We start from the raw sequence: 17944 nt of genomic DNA, 5'->3' as shown, positions 1-17944 counted from the left end.
GACCAGGCCCAAAACAAATGAGATTGAACTTAACCCATCAGTGGGGAGCCTGGTGAGATCACAACTGCAGGCTCTGAATCTGATGTTCAGGGCTGCTTCTGTGGGTAAACTCTGGTCTTTGGAGTTCTTTGTCTTCCCCCACTGCCTGAGAAACCACCTGCTTCATCTTGTTTAATGAAAAATGAGTCTAACTCATATCTAGGCCTATGCTTTAAAACACAAAACAAAACCTCTGCTTAGTGGCATTGTCAGGAAATCTTTCTAAAAGCCCATATAGATTTATGATAGGGTCAAAACTTTTTGGGCTATTCAACCCACCCATTCTGAATATCCTCATTTCCTGATACCAAACTGAGGGAAGTTTGAGGATTTATTTAATAAGATTTTCCTTTTTTCCTTTCTTTGTCTCAGACTGTGGGCAATGGGGGAAGGTATATGGGAAGGCTTATCTTCTACTAGAGTCACTTCTTTTATTTTTCCCTATTTTTTTCTTTTTTTTTCTTTCTTTTTTTTTCCATTTTTTTTTGGCAAACCACAGGAGTGGATGGAGGGAAAGAGAGAATCCCAGGTCCCAGTACAGCAGGTAGAGGAGTTTTGCTTTCTATTTGAATGGGGTAAATATCATTGTGGTATGCTTTGTATGTTTGGGGAGTGAATGTCCTCAGTGGTGAGCTGCAGTCAGAGTGGACCTGTATTCCTTTTCTTGGGCATTTTAGTGAGCTCCCAGCATGAAGTGACGTGGATTCACTGCACATCCCTTGCCAGGCTTCTGCAGATTCCCCATCCTCCCTAGATGAGCCTCCAGGAAACAACATTTCCATCCACTAGCAAAGCTGAGTGAGGTTGACGAATACCCTCCCCTCTTCTAATGTCAGCACACCTATATTTGAACCTCTGCTCTGAATACTTGAAGCATTTATTAATACATTTATGAGGAGTTGTCTGGAGATTTCTTGTGGAGGGGCCCCAGTTCACAGGGGCACTAACAAGGCCTTTGGTTCAGCTTTGGGCAAACACATTCAGTGTGGCTGCACACTTCAGCTTTGGTAGAGGCTTTAAAAGGTTTTTAAATATTTACACACACTCCTGAATGAGAGTGACTTTGGGGGCCTTTAAACCCTGAACCTGTAGAGGAATGCAAATCAGAATAACAAACAGAAAAACTTGAAGAAGAACAAGAATAAAATCTCAATGCTTCACTAATCCCATAACTTCTCCTAAAGCATTACCTCATGAGCAATTCCTGTAATTCTCATGGATTTGTTTTCATCTATTAACAGTTGATTAGCTGAAGGGTCCAACTGATGCTCCTCTCTCCTCTTCCTGCCCCAAAGCAGCCTTGGAGTGTTTCTGTCCAAGATAGCCACAAAATAGCCACACAGAATAAGATTTAGGAGAGATGTCAGCAATTACCCCACTCAATAAACCACCTTTCTTACAGCAGTTTCAAAAGGCCATCAAGTTCACAGTCCCATGGTGTTGGGTACACACCAAAAAGGCACAAGCATCTGACCTGCCAGGAACACTTCCATCCTGGGTTGTCTTTGCAGTCTGTGGAGAAATGGTGTCTCTAGGACATGGTTCATTGCATTCAAAATTCAATGCCTGATGCACTTTCACATCCAGTGAATATTGGAGTATTTTAGGAGGTGGGATTGATGTTTTTTGAGGACATATGTGAAATGGTAATCATTGGATCAATGAAAGAGATTCCTCAATTAAGGGATTGCTTCTGAAAACCTCAAATCATTCACTGGCAAGCCGACAAAATGAGGGAACCCAGCACAATAGCTGATTTATCCCACTGAGCCTGTCTTTAATCAAAAGCAGAAGCAAAACAAGCTGTGCAAGTCTGTGTGGTACTTGGTAACTTGTCATCCTACCCTGTGCTCCTGCCACACTTCCTGTTCCTGGGTCAGGAATAAAGGTGTTTTGGGGCCAATTGCCCAGCTGATCATGCCATGGTGGGAGAAAACCAAAGGGAAAAAGGTGCACAGCCCAGCCCTGCTAGTATTGATGGTGATTTCCCTGATAGGATCAGTGCTGCATAGTGCCTGTAACAGCCTGCTCAGCATTCTTCCCAGCCTGGGATCCTTGGCATGGAAACTGTTCAAATACTATTTGGCTGTAGGGTTCCTCCTTTGCCCTTTGCAGGTTAGGCAGTGGTGGACAAATAGCAGTGTTTGTTCTTTAGGGTGTCATCTTCCTCTGTGGTGGTGTTTGCAGGGTCCCAGGATGAGGGAAGAGATGAGAATCCTGACTCCATGTTTCAGAAGGCTGATTTATTATTTTATGATATATATTATATTAAAAGAAAATGATATATTAAAACTATACTAAAAGAAAAGAAGAAAGGATTTCATCAGAAGGCTGGCAAGGAATAGAAAGGAATGATAATAAAATCTTGTGACTGCTCACAACCTCAACACAAATGGCTGTCATTGGTCATCAAGTAAAAACAATTTCACATGCTGGGTAAACAATTCTCCAGATCACATTCCAAACGAGCAAAACATGGAGAAGCTGAAGCTTCTCAGAAGAAAAGATTCTGGCAAAAGGATTTTTCACAAAATATGTCTGCGACATTCCTCCATCTCCTTTCAGACAGTTTTGGAGCCTGCCTGGGAACACTAATTTTTTGGAATTATTATTATTATTATTATTATTATTATTATTATTATTATTATTATTATTATTATTATTATTATTATTATTATTATTATTATTATTATTATTATTATTATTATATATTCCAATAGCTTTGCTTGTCTGCTCGTGTGGGAGCAGGCTGGCCTAGCAGACAAGCAGCCTGGATGCTGCCAGGCCCAAACTGAGAGTCAGAACAGGAGTTTAATGTTATTTTGGGTGTCCTAGCAGGTGATTGCAGGCACAGGGGCTGTTGGCTGGGTGCTGGCTGTGCTGGCTTCACCCAGAGCCCTGCAGAGCTGTCAGGCCCAGCAGCACCACACAGCAGGGGTTTGGGAAACCCATCAGGAATTTGCACTTGCTCACAGCTTTTTCCTTCTTCCAGGCAATGCAACAAGACTTCCAATGGGAGTGACAGCTGCGACCTGATGTGCTGTGGCAGAGGCTACAACCCCTACATGGACAAGGTGGTGGAGCGTTGCCACTGCAAATATCACTGGTGCTGCTACGTGACCTGTAAGAAGTGCGAGAGGACTGTCGAGAGATATGTGTGCAAATGAAAACTCTCCTCTGCACACCTGGGAGCTCAGACTGCAGCAGCAGCACCCCAGCACTATTCAGAGAAGACATTTCCTTGACCAGACACCGTTTATCTTGTAAAGACACAGACTTGAGGAGAGATGGTAGGAGGAAAAGCAGCAATCTCACCAGTAAAAATAAGAACGTAAAAAAAACCTCCCAAAAAGCAACAGACCCACAAATGTTTCTCCTCACCAATAAAATGCTCTCTGAGAAGACAAAACTTCATTTGGGATGGTATGTTCTTCCAAAATATTTCCTGTGGCTGCCAATGATGTCCAGCGATCAAGTGCCTTAGTATTCTGAGAAATAAATATGGAAACTTTCCCTGGGGGAAAAAAAAGCACCATTTGTTTGACAGTCACTAAGGCTCACACCTGCCTGTGCCTTCTAGCGCAGGTACTGAGTCTCCATTAGGACCATCCCACAAGGGAAAATGCTACAACTTTTCAGCAATACCTGCCTCTGTTGCCAAAGACTTAATTTTCAGCAAGGAATCATCCATTCTGAATGATAAAAAAGTGGAAAGATTTCAGGTCAATCCCCTGAAATGAACAACTAATTTTAATCTTTCTTTTACACAGGTCTGCAACTTTGAGCTGATTGCTGAAGGAAAATAGATCCTTGATCTTTGCAGGCTGGACAAAATTCAGCCATGAAAAAATCCCCTGGAATTTTGGAGTCAGTGAGAGTAGGGTAGGCTGAGAAGGACTTTATGGGGTCCACAAGACAGCAGTGGAGCCTTTAGGATAAAATAACAAGGTGAAGTCCAAGTCCAGTGGGAAAGTAAAGAAAAACAGCAAGCTCCTGCTCTCTATCTCTTTGCCCTTTGGGTCTGATATCCTTAGTCACTGACATTCTTCCACACTGACCCACCAAATCCTTGGGGAAATATGCCACTAGCTTCTTTCCCCACAAAACTATTGGTCCAGCCTCAGGAAACTGCAGAGAGCAGAGCGGTCCTGGCTGTAGGGAGCGCATCCATGGAAGTCAGCAGCTGTTGGAAGTCAGCAGCCATTCACAAAAGGAAGGAATGGGAACGTGTCAGTCCTTCACGTGCCTCTGCCCTGACACAGCAGAGCACCACTATCTGTGGCTGTACATATTTTCTTTTGTATGCAGATATATCGAAATATTTATATCTTGTGCTTTCACCTACTTTACTTCCTACCTAAATATATCCTTATATTATAAACAAGCATTAACAATAGTATGAAATAAATGCTGAAGTTACTGCTGCAACAGCAAAATGTTAGATTATTGTTTCACACTTCTACTTGGAAAACAATTCTGATTTTCCTACCAAGGATGGGAAAATAACATGGTTTGAGGCACTCACTAGCATAGGGATAGATAATTTTCTTTATTCCCTGCCTCCCCAGCCTCTAAATGCTGAGAAGAATTAGCCAAGATACAGTCAAGACAATGAAACAGAACACTTGGAGAAAGGAAGAGTCACCATTGCAGTTCTATTTTTTTCATCAGCAGTCACTCTCATTGGTAAAATTTCTCATTGGTAAAATTTCCTAGTGCCCCTGAGGAGCTTAATAACAAACATGATTCACACCTCTCATGTCACGGGCTGTTGGCTTCTGGCTCCTGCACATGGAGAGGAGTTGCTGTGCAGGGGAGTTTTTAACATGGCCTAGGCTCCCTCATTTGCTTTTTGTTTGTTATTGTTTGTTGGTTTTGTTTGTTTGGGGTTTTTTTGTTGTTTGTTTGTTTGCTTGGGGTTTTGGGGAGCATTTTTTGTTTGGTTTTTTTTAAGTGGTCATCCAGTCCTGTGTACTGATTATGAAAAGTGATGTTGGAGAAGGATGCTGCTCCAGGAACAGAAGGCAGCAGAGCTTCTGATGTCTTTCAGATCATTCTTGAGCTCCCCAACCCCATGCAAAATGCTGTAAGCAGCCAAAAAATTACTCCTACACAAATGTAGAGGGACTCTGTCACTTTCACTAGGGGAAAATATGTCAGTAACACCACAACCTTTCTCCAAATCTTTTTTTCCCCACTTAGCCAATCCCTAGGGGGCAACTGCCTCTGACATGTCTGTGAGCAGCCCTGGGGAGATGGAAGAGAGAAGCATCATGTGCTATAAGAGCAAAATTAGGGTATTTTGTTCTCTTCAGCTATTTTGCTTTGCTGTAATGGGTTTGGTCTTGTTGCCTCCTTCCATCCCCCAGTTATGAGCAGGCAAAAAAAGAACTTTCACAGCTTGACAATGGTTTGTGTTATTGTCACCTCATAAAAGCTGAGGGACTAAAAGATCTCTGCAGTGCAGTGATGAGTGGTGGGTGTCTTTAGGCTGACATGCAGACAGGCTGGTGGCACAAATCCCACTGCTCTCCAATGCCAGAATTTGGCTTCATTTGATATGTAAAGAAACCATCTACTCTTATTCTTTTAAGGAATTTTATTTCTATTTCCAGTTTCTGATGATACCAACAAGGCACAGATGTTCTGACTGAAGAAAAATTTGAGCATTTCAATGCTATTCTGTAATGATTCTTTTTCTTGCTCCCTTGCTGATGTCATGAGTCTTTCTGCTTGGTGAAAAACTAGTAAAAAGGAAGAAATTGTCTATGCATACACTGTTTTCAGCTGCATTTCATTCCTTCCATGTCAGACCTGTGATCCTTGACTGGCTTTCTCATGTCAGAAGAAATCATCACCTGTAATTAAAAGAAGTGAGTAAACCAATTAGGCATCTACAGGTCTACCAGGTGGGAAATGAACTCACAGCAGAACTTTAGCCATGCCACAGATGTCCATTACTGAAAATGTTGACCTGAAATGGCTGAATTGTTTGGAGTTTTGCAGTTTGGGGCAGCCACGTTCAAAATCTCTGCTCTCTTCTCCAGATAATCCATCATGGGCTTCATCTCAACTTCACTTCTTCGACAAAAAAATCTGTGCGGCCCCAGCCCATGTCTTAGGCTGTTAGCCTATGAATTTACAGACTTACACTGCTTTTGTCATAACTTCTAAATTCCAGGGCCCTTTTTTTCTCTGGAGAGCTGCACACTGCATTAGTAGTGTGCCCAGGGTGGTGTACCTTCCTGAGGTGAGAATCATGCACAGGGCAAGGTCTGATAAACTGCAGCCTCCCTTGTTGCATAGGCCTGCTTCATCCAGCAAACCAGGGCCATCTCTGCAGTTTGATGGCTTTAAGCTGAAATAAGGTAGGTTTAGATTGGATGTTAGGAAGAAATTTCTCCCTGTGAGGGTGGTGAGGCCCTGGCATGGGTTGCCCAGAGAAGCTGTGGCTGTCCCATCCCTGGAAGTGTGCAAGGCCAGGTTGGATGGGGCTTGGAGCAACCTGATCTAGAGGAGAGTGTCCCTGCCCATGGCAGAGGGTGGAACTTCTAAGGTCCACCACTTCCAAGGTCTTAGGAGCTTCTAAGGTCCCTTCTACCCCAAACCATTCTGTCATTCTATGATGTCCTTCTGGATGCTCTGGCATTTCCAATAGAGTACCTATAATACAGGGCCATACTGCTGGAACTCAGTACAATTTTCTTCTTGCAACTTGTCTCTGATGCTTCACTCCTTGCATCAGCAGCAAAGCACAGAGAGGCCAGAAAAGTGTCACATCTCTCAGTTTCAATTACTAATTCAACCGGGAACCAAAACAGAATGGCCAAGTTATTTTTGCAGTCTAGAGGAAGGTGTCCCTGCCCATGGCAGGGGGTTCAAGCTGGACGATCTTCAAGGTCCATTCCAACCTGAATCATTCCATGATTCTATCATTTTACATGCACGTGCTGTGTGAAAGATATTTGGGACAACATTTGTCCCAAACTAGCTTTGCAAGGAAAACACATCCCTCCTTCCCTTTCTCAGGCCTTCAGCAAGCAGTTTTCAAGGCTTTGCTCTGAAACACTGAGATCCTTCAGCTACTACAGAAAATGTCTTTAATTACTGTGGATGTCTTTGTCAGGTGATGCTGTAGTTCCCTTCTTACAACATGTCTTACCACATCCCAGCAGCTGATATAATTTGGCCCAGCTCCATGTCATGCTACACAGTACTGTTGGTTTACACTAGCTGGCAAAATAAATCTGATTTATTCCCACAAACACTATTATTTCACAGCTTTACAATATTACACCAGATGGAAACAGCAAAGCTAACCTTTAATTAATTTGAAAAAAAATCTATGATTTAATAAAACAGTTTGGACTTAATCCTATTTTCAGATCTGAGGTTTTAGACCCCATATACATCTGGCTGACTTTGTATTTTTTGATTAATCCGCCCCCTTCCTTAACCTTTCCAGTTTTATATAATTTAGGTTTCTCCATAAGGTAGGCAAATGCCATTCATTATAAAAAACTCCCATCTGATTGTGCATTTTATTCTACAAAAATAGAAAATATCTTAATTATACTACAGCAGGCAGCCCGCAATATTTCACTTGCAGCTGGAAAAGCCCTTGGTGAGGGGGAGTGAGGGAAGAAGAAAACAATCTGAATACAATTAGAAGTGTCTCTGTCAGGAAAGTGATAAAAGAGTCCCTGAGGGACCATCCCTCTTCCTGCCAGAAAACAGATCCCTGTGGACAACAACTATTCTCCAAGCGAGACAGGCTACCTGTTTGGGGAAGGGGCTGGGAGGAGGCTCTGGAGGTACTTGGGAATATGGGGAGCAAGAGGAAAATTCTGGCCTGGGGTTGATTGTTGTTAGACCTTCACCCTGTGACAAAGGATTTGCCTTTCCCTGCATCGGACAGGGGGCTGTCAAACACCATTGTTTTATTCCCAAGAGCAGATTGGAGCTATAACAGGTATGACTTTCTCCCCTGCAAGGGAGATGGAGCAGAAAACAAGGTTTGGGAGAGGGGGAGAAAGAACAGGAAACTTAAAATCCACCTGAGATTAATGACTTTAACATGCACAACATATTTTGTTTTGTTTTACTCTCAGGAACAGTTTCATCAGTCAGACAGAGTTTGATTAAATATCTCAGCAGAGCTTTGGTTTATTCATCTAAAGAACAAATTACCCTCTCTTCATGGAAGCAGCATTAACTGTGTTTTCTAATTGTGAGAGCAACAATAATAATAAAAATAGTAACAACAGAATACATTGTGGATTGTTTTTATTTCCTCTTTTGTTAAGAATAAGTGGACAGTATTCGGTCTTTATTGCAAATTAAATTAGTTTTACATTTCAAAGATACTTTCTGGGCTGTGTGGAAAGCTTTCTCTTTTTTGCTCTTTTAAGTGGAATTTTTCAAGGTATTTACCCAAACCACATTGTCTTGAAATTTCTCTTAAGGCAGAAGAGGGTATCACGTAACTACACAACTGCAGGAGCTGGGATATGAAGGGATATGCTGCCAGGACCACAGAGCTTAGGAGAAAGCCACCAGATCCATAACACAGCACCAGAACTCTTGTGCTGCTGTCAGGGTAAGGATGAAATTCAGATTTAAGAATTGTCATTGGTTGAGTTACTCTGTGAAGTCTGCCCATTCCCATGATGTTGCTGTAAGACACGAAATAACACGACGTGAACATGATGCTGTTCTCAAGGTAAAAAAAGAGGGAAGTTTATTTTCGGACTCTAACATTTATAGATTTCTAAAAGTGACAGTGAATTGGAGGGTGAAAGTGCCACCTCTCCTATGACACTGGACAGACCAACAGTCCATCAAATTTTTCTTCTTCCATAAAAGAATGTAAAACAATGAGTTATTCACAGAAAGTGTGTGAGAAAGTTCATTACAAGAATGTAAACATCAGAAGGCTTAAAAAATCTTAAAAATCAGGGCAACAGCATGACACATGACAACAACTCAAAAAGGGATGGCTCACGTGCTTGAGGCTAAAGGTGTATATAATAGTTTTCCTGCATTAGTGATAAACAACTGAAAAACTTGGATTTTCAAATCTTATAAATGCCAGTTATCAATAGATCTCTATAAATGGTAACGCTAACAAGTGGGCTTTTAAAAATAGAGACACATGTTTTTTCAGATTTTTTAATTTGGTCAGTCCGGGATGAGGTATGGAGTGTTGCTCAGAGGTGATGAATGATGAACTGGAACTATAAAAATTAATCCAGGTAAAGTTAGGTGCTCACGATCCTGTGTTTGTCTGAAGCTCTAGGATGTGTGACAGCATAATTTCAACATCCTTGAGGATTGGCTGCTTTCTCAAAATTCATGTTGTATTTCAGAGGAAAGAGCAATTTAAGATCCATTATTCTAAGAGGCATCTTTCCTTCTTCATTGTTTCTCATCCTAAATTTAATGTTTAAAATGATCCTAAAATAGTTTGAAATTTAGGATAAGATGCTAAAATCTGTGCCATTATGAAAGCCATTAATAACAGCAACTGTGTCATCAGCAGAGGAAACCAACTGCAGGGTGTATTTTGAATCATAGAGTGTTTTTGGGTTGGAAGGGACCTTAAAGCTCATCTCATTCCAAAGCCCATGGGCAGGAACACCTTCCACTAGACCAGGTTGCTCCAAGCCCATCCAACCTTGCCTTGAACACTTCCAGAGATGGGGCAGTCACAGCTTCTCTGGGCAACCTGTGCCAGTGTCAGTCAAACAGCCCCAGGTCAGTGAGGTCCATCATGCAGGGTGATCCCAAACTTTCTCTGCTGCCTGCAGACACTGAAAACACAGAGCAACTGCAGCTACTTTCCACTCAAGATGCAATTAATTCTACAAATGCTGTTATGTTAACCAGGGTCAGGCTTGGGCAGAAAAACTGTTTTCTTTTCTGCTCTACTCATACAGCTCAGACAGATTAAAACCCCACTCAGTGCTCACCTCTGCAGGTGCTTCCTTCCTTGCTGTGTGTGAGCTGTGGGGGGTGCGAGCTGGAAGTGCCTTTGCTTTTTGGGAAAGTGGGAGATGACAGCAAGCAACTCCACACTTGAGAAGCAGCTCTTGGGTGTGACAAAAAATTGTTGAGATGACACCAGCAAAGAATGGCCTGATTTAAGACAGCAATAGCTCCCCAGCTCACCCTGACTCCCACATACAACTTTTCCTCCACTGGATGGAAGACTCCTCTCAGCAGTTTGCAGTGAAGCATCTGGTGCCATCTGAGGTACTTCAGAGTGACCTTGTCCTCAGGAGAATTCTCTGCCCACCAGGGCTGGAAGAGGAACATCCGAGGGACACCCATGGCATTTCAAGCAGTACTGACATTTACGCAATTCAATCGCACCCCTGCATCTGGTGATGCAAGGACTTGAGGACTGTTTCCTCCCTTCACAGCACTGGTCCCAAAGGCTCTTCCAGATCTACCAGGAACCAACAAATTGGATGACACTCAAAAGTGAGCTGTGCAAAGCCACCAGGCTCATTCTGGCCCATAAGTGCCATTGGCACCCATAGTCCAGGTCTGACCTCCGGATCTTACAACCCTAAATCACCAAGAGGGGTTTCTGAGTTAAACAAGACCTTAGTATAAAGTCACAAGTTGTTGAATGAACTGCCCCAGCAGGAATTCATTGGGCAGGTTTTGGAGCAATCTATTCTCAGCCCTCTGCAATAAAGATATTTTCAGAGTGTAGAAATCTGGAATGCCTCCAAAGAGAGGGTTGGGATAAGATGAATTATGTCTATTGGGAGTTAGTGTGACCCTTTCATGTTGATATCCACTGAGCAGATGTTGGAAGTCAGGTGAGGTTTATGCTCAGCCTGATGCTTGCCATAGGGGTCCTTTTGTTTTGATGTTTGGTTTTGTTATAAACCAAGCTAATTAGTTATTAATTGTAGCAGGACCATCAATGAATGAGCCTATGTAACTCCCATGCCCAAAATGATTACAGCTGGTATCTGTTATGTTACATAAATTGCTTAATGACACTTCCAAATTAAACAATGAAACTCAATGAATGACATCAAGCATTGTAAACATGTGAATTTAGCTGGTTAGACTTACTTTTTTCCTTTTCTCTCCATTGGAGGGAACATTTTCATCTTGGGATTTGCACAGAATTCCAAGGAAACTAAAGAATTTAGTTTCCAAGGAAACTAAAAGAATTACTTTTCATGGAGTTTTGTAACAAAAATCAAACCATTCAAGCACACTGCTCACCTCACAGTTGCAATCAAATGTCAGACTCAAGGCCCCTGAACTTGCTTCATATTGATATTTGCACTGGTACAAACCAACTTTTTTCCCCCAGCCATTAAGGAAGACGTTTCAGATAATAAAGCATAAACAAAGAAACTTCAAAGAACAAAATTAATGCCATACAGTGACTGTGTTTTACATGAGCACTGAATTGCTGGCAGAGGATTTCTCCTTGCAAAATATTTTCCATTACTCCATATCATCTGGTTAATAGCCTAAGTGCCCAAGCTTACCTTCAGGAGATTTAGATAAACTGAGAGATCTTCCTGCACAGAAAGACACTGACCATTCTTTCAATATCATGCTTTTTCTCCTCAAAATGATCTTAGCCAGTGTAATGAGATTGACCTTCTTTCCTTTTAATATCTTGCTGGTGTTTCTGAACATTTCTGTCAGTGGTGTATGTACTGGATGAAATAAATGAGAAAAAAGGAATCGTGAAGAATCATTACATAGACCAAAGGTAAAAAATCATTGGAGGTGTCAGGGGTTGATACACTCCAAATGCCTTTTACACACCTAAATTCAGTAGTGAGAATTGAGTCTCATGAGATATATTTTGGCTTGGTTTACTCCAGAACAAGTGGTTTTTTTCCAAGTTTTATAACTAGTACAGATGTATAAATAGGTGAGATATAAAGAAATTTGGTATGGGAATTCACCAATATTTTTATTAAATAATACTCACACCCCCTTTTAGCACAACCAAATGTTGCTCCACAGATCTTGAATCCCATCCATTTTCTCCTTCTGCACCACATCCCACATGTTTTCAGCAGCTCTCATGCAGAGAGGCACCCAGAGTGAGAGTCTCTCATCTTGGAGACCCCACACGTGAGCTAACCCAGCCCTGTCTCCGTGAAGGATGGGGGCAAGGAAGGGATGAACTGGCTCTGCTTCCTCTGCCATTCTGCATTTTAGCCCAGGCTGGAGCAGGAACAGATGATTTGTGTTTTAGCTGGTTTGCCTCCGAGATCTCACCAACCTCAGCCAGTTCTGGGTGATAGCTGAACCCAGGACTGGTCCTGCTGGGTTTTATGTCAAGGGGCTTTTCTCTGCTCTAGCTGAGGGTAGGTATTGGAGTTATGTTAGAAATACAGTGGAGGTGGCTTTATGTTTATCATCACCCTGGAACTATGACTAACACAAAAAAGATTAAAGCAAAAAAGACCAAAATAGAACATCTTGCAGTTTTCAAGGGTTTTTTTTTTGAGGCACAAGTTTTCAACTAGGATTTGCCTTGACAGGATAAAGTACATTTTCAAGCTCAGCTTCTTAATGGGCTACATCTGCTTAATGTAATTTTGCATCTGAGCTGTGTGTCTTGTCAGACACAGGCACAGTCAGAGCTGCATTCAGCAGTACTCACTTTCCCTGCAATCAGATAAACTCAACCCAATAAATCAGTTTTAATGCTCTCAGTATCACCCTGTTATCATGGTGAGTTATTCAGTCTGGGCTTCTCAAACTTTCCCATTCTTTCACAATGAAAGGAACTGAACTCTCAAAATATATAAATTTGCTTCCCTCACTTTTTCTTTCTGTCTTTCCTTATTTTCTTCCCTTTCTTTCTTCTGCTCTCCCTTGCTTTTCCTGGATTTTTTCTTCTTTCTTCCATTCTCTCTCTTTCCATCAAATGGCTATATAAAGTAACTCACAGTTACACTTCTATAAAGTCTAGCTTTCTGCTCAAAGAGAAGCTATTTAATTAGACAGGTGTGACCTGCCTCTCAGCTATATAAAGTAATTCACAGTTACATTTCTATAAAGTTTAGCTTTCTACTCAAAGAGAAGCTATTTAATTAGGCAGTTGTGACCTGCCTCTCAGTGTAAATCAGAAGCAATGATTAATACCAGCTGAACATGGGAATTCTGGTGCTTGGTAGCAGATTTTTGTGGGCTTGTCTTGTTAAGTGCATTGGACTGTGTATTATATTAGCCAGAAGAACATTTTGTAAAAATACAGTTGTATTTTATGCCCTCATTGTTTTTTTTTCTTTTCCCCTTGTGTTCCCACATTGTTTCCATGATTAAAGAAGTGAAAAGATAGACCCATCTTTGCAGAACAGACAGGAGCTGGGTGATAATGGCCTGAGTTCCCTCCTACATCATGGCCAAGCTGAGGTGCTGGATATCCCATACAAGGCACTGACAACCTTGGAAGGCCCACTGGAGCCCACAGTGCTTTACAGGGATCTCAGGGGCCTCCAGAGGCATCTGGAACTGTGATGGATGATGCAGCCCACTCAGAAGGTGGAAATAGGTGTCCAACCAGCAAAGGAAAGGATGGGAAGGACAGTACAGTGTGAAGGAAAATAGGATGCAGCATTTGGAGTATTTAATTTTCTCACCAAACGGATGGATCAGTCCACGGGACAAATGAATTCAAGGAGTGAGAATCAATATATTTACCTCTGATTAAGAACATCTGAGAACCCATGAGAATTTTCTGCTCCTCACATATGGTAAGCTTAGGCCTGGCAGAAGGTTAGGAAAGGCATGAACTCTCAGGAATGGCAATATCCTAAATATCCCAGCAAGCTGGCCAGAGTTTGCCTCTCAGAGCCAGGAATAGGAGAAGTGGCAAGTTCTGGTAAGTTAGCAGAACTGCACTTGGGACCCTAACTTGCTAAGGATATGAGTATTTTTTAACATTCTTCTTCCATCTTCATGAATGTGGAATGTTTGTCCAACCTCCATCCTTTCAGATGCTGCCTTTTCTCCATATCCAGTTCCATCAAACTTCAGCAGTGAGAAGTTTGAGATTTCAAGAACATCCAAGGTGGACAATATCTCATCTGCCTAGAAATGTTGGTTCTGTCATTGAGCTTGCTCATCCTGGATTCCCTTTAGGAACTGGCATCAGGTACATGTTTCATCCTTGTGTAAAATAGCCCAGATCTTCTCTGATTAAGGTAGCCAGAGAAGTTCAGCATTAGTCTTCTAAATGATCAATTATATTTGGGATACTTAGAAGAAAAAACCAAAGCACTTGTATTCCTTGTGGAGCTAGGGGAATTCACTTCGTTATTTGAATTAATTTAGTGAAAATAATCCCAAACTCTTGGACCTGATAAACTAAGAAAATTCTGGCTAAGTCACCTTTGAAACATGCTAAATGTATGGGCCTAGAAAGTCAAAGAAAATAATTTCTCTGAAACACAAATTAATTTTCCTTCTTTCCTTTGTGCTTGGTTACAACCAGGACTTCAAATGAGTGTGCTTGAGAGTGGAAAACCACAATATCCTTTGAATATGGTGTCCCAGCTATGTCTGAACATTCTGTTTGGACTTTGACCAAGCTGCTGCGCTTAAATTCCAGCTCTGGAGCGACCAGATGGACCACATAATCCTCACCTGCAGAAACCCCACCAGACAAATTGTTTCTACCAAAACAGGTCTGTTGGTCATGGAAGGCGTGAGGTGCTAATGGGGACACTGTGTTCCTGTCACAGGTGCCATGTTCTTTGGGTACCCATCCCAGCTTCTATTGTACTTGTTTTTAAACTTCCCTGGATCAGAGAAAGAGGGAAAGGTCTACTGGAGACACAGCCCTGCAAGCAGCTGGAGCAAGGCCAGATGGGCATGGTTAAATGAGGAGCACTGATGCCTGAATGAGACATCTCAGCATCACAGCAGCCTGGAGTGTTCCACAGGGGAATGTCTCAGTCCAGCCAACAGGCACTGCCAAAGAGAGTGACATGTGTTGGAAATCACACTTTTTAAAACTCCAGTGCCTGTGCACAGCCCAGAGATACCTGCAGCTTTGGCTGCCTTTGACTAGTAAATAAACCAGGCTGGATCCTGTTCACTGGCTGCCCATGGCAAGTGGCACAGCAGAGCTTGCAGCCAGATGGGTTTTATCACCTAGACAGATTACTTCACCCCCAATGAGTTTTGTCAATGGTCCTTGCCCTTTGCTAGTATCCAACATGCCTGGATGCTGTCTGGGACTCACTAGTGCTCAGCCACGATAGGGAGCAATCTAAGGTTTACTCTTATGTAATCATGGAACAGAGCTGGAGACATTGTTCTGGCTCTGGCTGACTCTTTAATACAGATGTAGTCTTGGAAGTTAAAGCATTTTGTGACCCTTTGATTTCCCTTTCCTGAAATTGTACATTCTCCCCTTGGGCTCCTGTCACCTTCTTATATCCCAACAGATGCTGGCTAAAGACCTAACTACTTCGTGTGTCCTGAACCTGTCTCCCAACAGCTTTATATGTTGTCCCCCAGTCCTCCTTCTACAAGAGAAGGTTCTTGTACTGAAACAGATCCCTCTTCATCCCTCCCGGATGGCCTTCCCAGACATCCTCTCGTTTTCATGTAGCCATCACCCTTATAATCCTCAAGGATGCATAACAGAGGCAGAAAAGGGATATCCTGTTATAGCTGTGGCCTGAAGTCAAGTAACACACAGGTTGCAGGTCTCTCCTTTTATCCCTCCTTGGGGAACATCTGCACCTCTATTGTGCTTGTTCCTCCTTTATGAAATCCCTTTATATGCTGTTCAGAGAGAGGAGAACACAATGAGGACCAGGGCCTGATCACCAAATGCTTCAGAAGTGGTTAATCCTTGTCTCAGGAACTCAGCTAACTCTGGGAGCTGTGGTTTCAAGAAGAAACTTCTGAGAGTTTCATTGCATGAGAATTACCTGGGCCTCAGAGGTCCAGGCCTCAGGTGGAGCTCTTAGCTCCATGCCTGAGTGCATGGAGAGTTCAGGTTTCACAAGAAGTCTGCAGGGGAAGCAGAGGCCCATCTGTCTTGAGAACTGAGCAGGAGTCTGGGGAATCAGTCCACAAGACCCTCATGGCACCACAAAACCCTGTTGGTTTCTAGCATCCTCCATTCCTGCTGCATGGATAGGAGAGCGAGGAGCTGAGCTTCTCAAGCATCTGGGGAAATGAAAAACCAACTGGCTTTTCTGGCTTCACATCAAAACAGAAACAGATGGGGTCTCTCTACTGTGGTTTTCTTCCTCACTGGCAATCAGATGTTGTAACCTTTTCTAGAGTGGGCTGGGGACATGGGCCCTCTTCTCTGAGATCTGGCCAAGCTCCCTGCCAGGAGAAGGAATATTAAAAGTTACAGACCTCTTGCCTGGCCTGCAAAGTGGGTAGAAAAGAGTGGGGGGAAGTGGGAGGGGGACACTGACACCAGTTTATCACTGCTTGGTATCCCTGGGAAAGGATCTGCAAAGGGAATAGGAGTGTCAGTCGGCTCAAGGAAGAGTTCCTCACACAGCCTGTGTGCGGTTTTGCTACTGTGACCTGGATGCAAAAATGAGTGGGAAGTCTGGGTCCTTTGTGTGCACAAAAAGGTGGGTAGTAGGTTTAAGGGTGGTCTGGAAGGCAGAGGACTGGAAACCATGGAGAAAACTAAGTGGAACAACCAAGGAAAAGAAGGGAATAAAGTCACTGATTGCTTCTCAAGATGTATTTTAAAATGTAGTCTGAATGGTTTTCAAGCCAGAAAGGTTTCAGGTCCAGTGGGTTTCCAGTAATGATGGTAAAATAAGGAGGAGCATTGAAAGGAATTTGTAAACTTTGTACTTCTTCCCCAGTTTTTAAATTTTCATGAGAAGGACTTTTGTCCTTCCTGGCTTAAAATCAAACTTAGGAGTGAAAACCTGTCTATCTTCACCAAAAGAAAAGACCTTCACTCAAAAGATTTCCAATACTAGATTTGTGACATTGGAGACTTTTTTTAAGGGAGAAACATTTCTATGTTTTTAATGGTGTGACACATGGTCTATTTCTTGGGCTGGTCTTGTGCAGGGTCAGGAGTTGGACTTCAATGATCCTTATGGATCCCTTCCAACCGAGGATATTCTATGATTCTATTTTATGCAAAATTTCATGTTGTCTTCACTGATCTATATATCTAATGTGTGGAAACAGCCATTTCACAGGCAAAGTCTCCAAAGTTACATGTTTTCAGCCTCAGGAACAGACTGAGACATTTACAAGGAAAATATGACACTGCAGCCTTGACCATTTGAAAGATAACATTGCAAAATGCATGACCATCTTCCAGCTGACCTGTGCTCAACCAACTGGAGCAGTGCAGCCACAGGTCAGGGGTTGTTCAGGGTCTGCTCTCTTCCACCCACAGCTACTGCCAGAACAGCCCACAAAGGTGTGTGCTGGTGAGGTTCTGGAGCCACCACTAAGCCACATCAGTGTATTGGATCATGGGCAATTCATTGCAGCACTTTTACCACACCACAGAGCAAAGGCAACTAGAAAACAATAAGAGGAGTTAGTGGGCATCTCAGCTCATGAATAAGAGGACAAGTTTAGACTAGACATTGAGAAGATATTCTTCTCTGTGAGGGTGGTGAGGCCCTGACACAGGTTGCCCAGAGAAGCTGTGGCTGCTCCATCCCTGGGAGTGTTCAAGGACAAATTGGACAGGGCTTGGAGCAACCTGGTCTCATAGAGGGTGTTCCTGCTCACAACAGAGGTGTTGGAAGATGATCTTTAAGGTCCCTTCTAACCTAAACTATTCTGTGATTTTGTGATAACTAGATAGCAAGTCCTTATTAGCACTAAAACAAGCACTGGAACTGTCTTAACCTAAATCACTGTCTTGGTTTGAAAAGAGAAGTGTCTG

At 42.6% G+C, this 17944-nt stretch overlaps 1 protein-coding gene across 2 annotated transcripts in view; it reads left to right on the top strand.

The window, feature by feature from the left end:
- WNT11 (Wnt family member 11) overlaps positions 1–8289 on the top strand; it is a 31478-nt gene extending 23189 nt beyond the window's left edge. Inside the window, exons 7-8 of one of the 2 annotated variants that reach the window (XM_059466977.1) lie at positions 539–583; positions 3032–8289. In XM_059466977.1, coding sequence (XP_059322960.1) covers positions 539–583; positions 3032–3206 — 220 coding nt within the window. In that variant the 3' untranslated portion in view covers positions 3207–8289. The remainder of the gene's footprint in view (positions 1–538; positions 584–3031) is intronic. The other variant, XM_059466978.1, reaches the window with a different exon arrangement.
- The last annotated feature ends 9655 nt before the right edge of the window (positions 8290–17944 follow it).

Source organism: Ammospiza nelsoni, chromosome 2 (genome assembly GCF_027579445.1).
Source record: "Ammospiza nelsoni isolate bAmmNel1 chromosome 2, bAmmNel1.pri, whole genome shotgun sequence".
In the NCBI taxonomy this organism is placed as follows: domain Eukaryota; kingdom Metazoa; phylum Chordata; class Aves; order Passeriformes; family Passerellidae; genus Ammospiza; species Ammospiza nelsoni.
The sequence above is the reverse complement of the archived record's forward strand: the minus strand, read 5'-3'. Positions and strand labels throughout refer to the sequence as shown.